General features: G+C 45.1%; 1 protein-coding gene across 1 annotated transcript; it reads right to left on the bottom strand.

Annotated features, from left to right (window-relative positions):
* Positions 1-5,740: 5,740 nt before the first annotated feature.
* Positions 5,741-7,678, bottom strand: LOC137518464 (protein FAM200C-like). The gene has a single exon (XM_068236393.1). It carries the CDS (start codon positions 7,676-7,678, stop codon positions 5,741-5,743), a length of 1,938 nt encoding a protein of 645 aa, XP_068092494.1.
* Positions 7,679-8,338: the final 660 nt, after the last annotated feature.

Raw genomic sequence — 8,338 nt, 5'->3', positions numbered from 1 at the left:
GGTCATGCCACAACATCTCAATAGGATTCAGGTCAGGACTTTGACTAGGCCACTCCAAAGTCTTCATTTTGGTTTTCTTCAGCCATTCAGAGGTGGATTTGCTGGTGTGTTTTGGGTCATTGTCCTGCTGCAGCACCCAAGATCGCTTCAGCTTGAGTTGACGAACAGATGGCCGGACATTCTCCTTCAGGATTTTTTGGCAGACAGTAGAATTCATGGTTCCATCTATCACAGCATGCCTTCCAGCTCCTGAAGCAGCAAAACAACCCCAGACCATCACACTACCACCACCATATTTTACTGTTGGTATGATGTTCTTCTGCTGAAATACTGTGTTACTTCTACGCCAGATGTAACAGGACACGCACCTTCCAAAAAGTTCAACTTTTGTCTCGTCGGTCCACAAGGTATTTTCCCAAAAGTCTTGGCAATCATTGAGATGTTTTTTTTTAGCAAAATTGAGACGAGTCTTAATGTTCTTTTTGCTTAAAAGTGGTTTGCGCCTTGGATATCTTCCATGCAGGCCGTTTTTGCCCAGTCTCTTTCTTATGGTGGAGTCGTGAACACTGACCTTAATTGAGGCAAGTGAGGCCTGCAGTTCTTTAGATGTTGTCCTGGGGTCTTTTGTGGCCTCTCGGATGAGTTTTCTCTGCGCTCTTGGGGTAATTTTGGTCGGCCGGCCACTCCTGGGAAGGATCATCACTGTTCCATTTGTGTGCCATTTGTGGATAATGGCTCTCACTGTGGATGGAGAAGGGGCCCTTCTAGTGGGAAGCTCTGGTGCAGGGTCCTCGATGCAGTCGATACCTCTGCATTCCCTGTTGCCAGGGGCGTAGCAATAGGGGTTGCAGAGGTTGCGACCGCATCGGGGCCCTTGGGCAAGAGGGGCCCCAAAAGCCCTCCCTCAACTACAGTATTAGCTCTCTATTGGTCCTGTGCTCATAACAATCACTTCTATAGATACATTAAATAGTGGTTATCATTAACAGACTGCTCCCCATCCCCTTCTTGCACCTCTGACACTGTAGTTGCCTTTGGTAGGTTTTGGTGCGTCGTATCAATTGTTATATATAGAGTGCTTGGGGGGGGGGGCCCATTGTAAAACTTGCATCAGGGCCCACAGCTCCTTAGCTACGCCACTGCCTGTTGCTACGCCACTGCTGTGGCTCTCACTATTCATGTTATTTCTTCTATAATACTTGCTTTGGTCAGTGGATGTTTTTTCTTTAAGCTCTAATTTGGGATTGTTCCCTTCTTTTCACACTTACAAATAAAGACTTTTAGAACCTTGCTATTTTCATGTTATTTATGATAATGTTGCATTTTATGTATGGATGCATTCCTTTGCACTTTAAATATTAGGCAGCTGACAGTCTAGCTGTATAGCTGTATGTAAACAAGTATATATAGTAGAAATGTTTACAGAGCTCCCATGCAGATTCAACACAGATGAAAGTAAAGCTCTCACAAACCTAATGATCATCCAAACACCAATAAGGCTCAGGGAGAGGAGATACAGCAGCCACCTAGGTTACTACTAGTGTATTAGTATGTCAGGTCATATGCTGCAATCAATCCATCATCAGTATAATAAATGCAGGGTATATTGCAATCTGAATTATGACAAGACAATAGAATATACCTGTTGTAATTATGCTGATGATGGATTGTTGATCGCAACACATGAAGTGACCCCCAATACATGTAGCCAGAAGGTTCCCCCAGTATACGATAGAGGTAGTCAGAGGGTAACAAATATACCCACGCGGTGCAGGGTATAGTCGACGGTGGGGTGTAATTTAAAGAAGTAACTCACACTAGTGTTGTCCGGATCATGAACGATTCGGATCTTTGATCCGAATCTATTTTATGAGTCGATCATCCGAATCATCAAAATGAACGATTCGGATCGCAAAAGGGGCGGGGCCAGGAGCGACACGCCCCCTCTCAGCGGGCAGCGGGGTCCTGGAAGCAGAGCTGAGATGGATCGCTCTGTTGGATGGGAGCCAGCCTTGCACAGCCACAGGTAGATGAGAGAGGGGGGACATCGGTGCCACTGCCAGATATGTGTAGAGCACACATACTGGCTATAATGTGCTGCCCATTATAGGCTGTCTGTTCCGTAGTGCTGCACAGTGATCACATGGGAAGCTTTAGGCTCAGCACAGCTCAGTAACTTTGCAGACACTGTGATTGAAAGGCAATATAATCCTCCTGCACTCGGCACTAAACAGCTGCACTTATCTTCTGGGAATGCTTTCTTTCACTGTGCGACCTTTTCTTTCAAAGTGTACAGATGAACATATAGGTGAAATATATGTAAAGCATATGACTTCAGCATGTGGGTATTACGTGCAAACATTTCTGCTCTCTGCTCGTCCCTCCTCCCTTCTCTGTCCACTCCCTTGCCCTCTGTCCATCTTCTCCCCTTCTCTTTGTGTCCACCCCCCTCCCCTTCTCCTGTCCACAGACCTGTCCTGCTGTTCATTTCACCCCCGAATGCTTCCGGTAGTAAAATGATCCGAGATTCGGATTAAAGATCCGGATCTCTTCAATGATCCGATTCGAATCATCCGGATCATTGAAAAGATCCGAACTTCCCATCTCTAACTCACACCCCTCCAGGCAGCCATCTGCTGCACTCCCGTGCCCCCCCCCCCCCCCCCCCCCCCTCTCTATGATTAGCGCGCCCTCTATCCTCACGTAACGTGACAAGAGAGGCAGCCGGGACACCGGAGAGGGCAGACCGAAGAGATGAGTGGTGGAATTACTACTTTACACCCCGGCTGCCAATATTCTGCACTACACGGGGGCCGCTATGCAGTTACACATTCACAAAATACCATAAAAACACTGTTACAATGAGTTTACTCTACCACGACCACAAGGGGGCGCTCCGGGCACAACTAATGCCGTCCTCTTGGCTGACAAACGAGCTGCTGGCTCCTCGTTGCTGCCTGCAGGTGATGCCTCTAATCGTCCCTGTCAGCTGCCCACAGATGTCCTTGTCGCCTGAGTAGAGAGCAGAGCGGAGACATGTCCACCTCCTTCTCCGGTCTGTCGCTGGCAGTGTGTCCGCGGAGGATGCGTTTCCGGCCGGGTGCCATGCTGTGGCTGTGCCCCGAGCTGGGGACGTATGGACACGTGCAGCCTGCTCCTCTGGCTCGCTGTGGCTCTCACTATTCATGCCAGTTCTACAACTATGCTGCTGCCAGTCTAGGATTGCTCTATTGCTGTATGCAAACAAGTATTATAGCTTGGATTCTCTCCATGCACTGTTTTATACTGCCCAACCACGGCACTCATAATAATAAAGTTATTTATAATAGACTGCTGAGGTGGGGTAACCGAACCTCTTTTATGCCAGTGCAGTGTGTGCTAAGAACAACAGTGGTGCATTATATGTCAGGGAATTATGATTTATATGCCAGGCATCAATATGCTTTATATATTATACTCCTCTGCTTTGTACATCCATTTGGTTAAATCCAGAGACCTCGAGGCCACACATTGATTTTAATACTTTTATTGTACTGCAGGTTTTCAAATGAAGTTTTGCTCAAAAAATATGCAGTCGTGTGTGTGTATGTATATATATATATATATATATATATATATATATATATATATATATATATATATATATATACATACATACATACATACAGTATATTCATTTTTTTGTTCATTAAATAGGGGTATTCTAGTTTGTTTCTTTTTATTAAGGGCCTGTTTCCATTACATGCGGCGCGATGCAGCTACATAGCCGCATTGCTCTGTGGATGCCCTGAAACCATCCATAGACTTCCACATCTCCCGATGCGGAAGGGAAGCGAACGGCAGCAGAAGTGATGGAATGCGACAAGGTAGCCCCATTTGCATCACGTCAGCAATGGAAAATGGTCCATATGGTGCCCATACATGGTACAATTTTTTTCATCCAATCTTACCATTTCTATGTAATATAAGGGAACTGCCTGAATTATCCTTTCAGTATATTCACTCAATTTACCCTTATACTACACAGAAATGGTAAGATTGGATGAAAAAAATTGTACCATGTGTGAGCACCATAAGTGTTTGCATCAGTTCGTGACTTACATCCCTTTTTTTTCATATCGCCATATACTGGGTATATATTATATACCATGTTTATTGGAGATGATTTCTTTGCTCAAGTTTTTTTTTTTATTAATTTCCTAGGTAAATTGCGGGGTAAACACACTTTTTAAATAAAGAAAATTGCGATTGCATCTCATTGTAGCGAATGCGATTTTCGTTCGAAAAGGGCCCTAACTGTCCTTAGAATCTTAAGGTGGCCACTGATGATACAATTTGCAGAACGATCGTTTACAAACAATTCTTCGTATGAACGATCGGTAATGACTGTTTCGGACCACTTATGGACAAAAATCTTATAACCAATCCAATCAGATAGGCGGGATCAATCCGAAAATCAGATCGATTTCTGATCGGATTGGTTAGGAGTTTTTTTCACTAGTGGACACAAACAATCATTTATGCTCATTCACATGAATCGTCATAAAGGTTGTTCAGCAAATTGTATGGTTAGTGGCCACCTTTACACTCTGATCACTATTCTCATGTCATCCTTAGTAACAGGAGACAAGGATTAAGGTGTAAGCTACTGAGGTCAGCGAAGCCTGGGACCCACTTCGGGTGCTTTGTAGCAATCGCAAAGCGCCCACGGTTTGCTGAATTGTGGGAAATTTCCCAGCCGGGGGAGCGTGCCGGCTGCACTGCACCTGCACTGACTGGCGCAGAATTGGGAAATTACCGGGACCCATAGTAGAGTCGCTGAGGGACCGATCAACCTGAAAGGGGTATAGGAAGCCCCAGGTATGTGTAAAACCTTTTTTTCTACTCACCTCTTGTACCCTTTAACTAGTAGCCGATCGCGTCACGCCGATGGGCGTGGCTGCCGCGACAGCCCAAGGACCGCCTAATGCCGCTCGGCGTAAGGTCCTGGGGCTCTGTTTTGCAGGAGGTTGAGCGAAGCTCCTCCCCGCCTAATTACCGGTACAGTGCTGCGATCTACAGCAGCGCTGTACTGGGGACATACTGGGGACAGCCGTGTGACACGGCTGTCCCCTTCTGAGGCACAGAGGTGATCGGCTGTCATAGGCTGAAGCCTATGACAGCTGATCACAGGATTGGCTGGTGGGGGGAGGGAGGCAGGGGGGAATTACACTAGTAAGAAAAAAAACAAATTTTTTAATTAAAAAAACACAAATAAACAAAAAAATAAATAAACAAACATCTGGGAGGCAATCAGACCCCACCAACAGAGAGCCCTGTTGGTGGGGAGAAAAGGGGGGGGATCACTTGTGTGCTGTGTCGTGTGGCCCTGCAGCTTGGCCTTAAAGCTGCAGTGGCCAATTTAATGGAAAATGGCCTGGTCTTTAGAGGGGTTTAAAACTGCGGTCCTCAAGTGGTTAAAGCAGGGGTAGGGAACCTTTTTGGCCGAGAGAGCCATAAACACGACATATTTTAAAATTAAATTCTGTGAGAGCCATACAATATGTTTAAAACTAAATACAAGGTAATGTGTAAATTTTATGCAAAACAAACAGTTTTAAAGTACAATAAGTGTCTGCATTCTTTTTAATAACGTTATGCAGTTGCTAATGGTTAGCAACTGCATAACATTATTAAAAAGAATTCAGATACTTATTGTTTACCATTAGCACCTGATAAATAAAGTACTTCTTACCCTGCATTAATGGGACTTCTGGAGCTGCATGGTTTTGCTGATGGCTTTGTAGTCTGGTTGATACGTGGTGAGGCAGAGCTTCATGCAGGCGTTGAGACTTCCATCCGTTAAACGTGATCGTAGGTTAGACTTAATGTGCTTTAGATGTGAGAAAGACTGCTCACATGCATATGTAGAGCCAAACATCGTCAGTACAGCAATACTCACACGCTGCAGTGTGTGGTATGTAATGGGAAGAGCGTTCCAAGTTTTGAGAATCAGGTGGTCCGCGTGTTCAAGTTTTCTCATTTCTGCCCACTTGTGTTTGCTCGCCAACTCTGCTTGCTGGCATGCAAGTTTTTCCAAATCTTCATTCAATGTCTTGAACTTTTTCACCCACACGTCTGAGGCCTTCAAATCAGCAGCTTGTAGCTCAAAATCTCTGACAGAGACGCCGGGGATGTAACTAAGGTCAGTGCTGTCCACTGCACACTCAAGTGGATGGGTGATAAACTTAAAAAGACGAGTGCGCTCACGAAATTCTCCAAAGCGCGCTTTGAATGACTGCAGGAGATTAGATGTGAAGCCTGCTAGCTGCTGAAGATCAAGATGTTGAGCAGGGTCACTTGCTGTGCATTCATCTTTAAACTCTCCCAGTTTTTCAAAGTGTAGTAAACGACCTGATTCAATGTCGGTGATGAACAGTTCTAGCTTGTTTTCAAATGCGAACACTGCTTGTTGAAGGGATAAGACTGTATTTCCAACGCCTTGCATTTTCACATTGAGCTGGTTCAGATGTTCAGTCATGTCCACAAGATAGTAGAACTTCAGGAGCCACTCAGTGTTTGCTAACTCAGGATGCTCAACTTTTTTCATTGCAAGAAAAGTCCGGATTTCGCTCAGACAAGCTGCGAAACGGCTGAGCACCTTTCCTCTTGACAACCAACGCACATTGCTGTGCAGAAGCAGACCAGGATAATTATTCCCAACTTCCTCCAGCAGTGTTTTAAACTGGCGATCATGTAAAGCTCGTGCAGCTATAAAGTTTACAACCCGAATGACCAGTGACATCACCTCACCAAGCTGTTCGCCACACATCTGAGCACAAAGTGCCTCCTGATGTAGGATGCAGTGAAAACTTAGGATGGGTCTCTTTTCATGTTCACGAAGAAGCGATACGAATCCTCTGTTTTTCCCCACCATGCACGGAGCACCATCAGTACACACCGAAATAAGTTTATCCATAGGTAGATTTTGTTCTTTAGCGAACTCAGTGAAAGCCTTGAATAAATCTTCCCCTCTTGTTGTCCCTTTCATAGGCAAAACAGCAAGACTTTCTTCACGTATTTTGTCACCGACAGCATACCTTGCAATCACACTGAACTGGGATAAATGGCTTACGTCTGTTGACTCATCCAAAGCGAGAGAAAAGAATAGTGCTGTGTTTATGTCCTTCACTTGTGTTGCCTCAATTTTATTTGCCATCATGATGGTACGATCGTGAACAGTTCTTGCCGACAGAGGCATGTCTTTTATTCGTTTGATTATTTTGTCTTTATCCGAAAAGTCGTCAAAAAGTTCATTGGCAACATCAAGCATGAATGTTTTGGCATACTCCCCATCTGTGAATGGCTTTCCATGTTTCACAAATGCTAAAGCACCAGCAAAGCTAGCTGAATTCCAGTCACCTTGTTGGGTCCAAACACGGAGTTGCTGTTGACTAGCTTGCACTCTACCCAGTAGCTCTTTACATGCTTTCTTCCTGCTGTCCCCCACCGGATATTTTGATGCAAAAGTAGTATGGCGTGTTTCAAAATGCTGCTGTAAATTAGACCGTTTCATTGATGCAATTTTATCGTTGCATAGTAGACACACTGCAGAACCTGCTCTCTCCATAAAGGCGAATTCCTCTGTCCATTCCGGCTGAAAAGTACGATACTGATCATCTTTTTTTCTTTTAGCCATCTTCTGTAATCAGCTTGATGACTGAGGTAAGGAGGATACCACCTTAGTTTGTGGTCCGTGGGGCAGGGCAGAGATAATGAAGGCAGGGTACCCAATTGCGAGTGTAGCTGGTGGGAAGTTCCGTAACAGCCTGCCAAAGCTGGTTAAAGCCTCCGACACAATTCAAATTCCTATGGAGAAATTATAAGACATAATTGCCATGTTTGACTCCACCTCAACACAGACCATACAATCAAACATTGTTACTTGCTATCTACTGACTACTATGGTAGGATTAGGTTGTGAACTCCTGGGCAGGGGAGGATGGCTAGGGGTGGTGGGTTGGGAAGGCCGGTCAGGGGACAGGGGCAAAACTAGAAATCACTGGGCCCCCCCCCTGCGAAAATTTGGATGGGGCCCCCCCATAGGTGCCAAATAATCGTAATGGGGCAGCGTTTCACTATAAAATAATTCTAATGCAGCAATGTTTCACCAGAAATTAATCATAAAGTGGGCAGCATTTCATCATAAAATAATCGTACAGTGGCCAGCATTCACCAGTAAATAATGGGTGCGGCAGGTCAGGGTGTGGAGAGGTAGGTCAAGGTGCTGGGTGGGCAGGTGAGGTGCACAATAGTCCACTCCACAAAATGCAATCTCATCGGCAGAAGATTTCCCTAC

Source organism: Hyperolius riggenbachi, chromosome 1 (assembly GCF_040937935.1).
Source record: "Hyperolius riggenbachi isolate aHypRig1 chromosome 1, aHypRig1.pri, whole genome shotgun sequence".
Classification (NCBI taxonomy): Eukaryota; Metazoa; Chordata; class Amphibia; order Anura; family Hyperoliidae; genus Hyperolius; species Hyperolius riggenbachi.
Note: the sequence above shows the minus strand (reverse complement) of the source record. Positions and strands in the feature narration are given on the sequence as shown.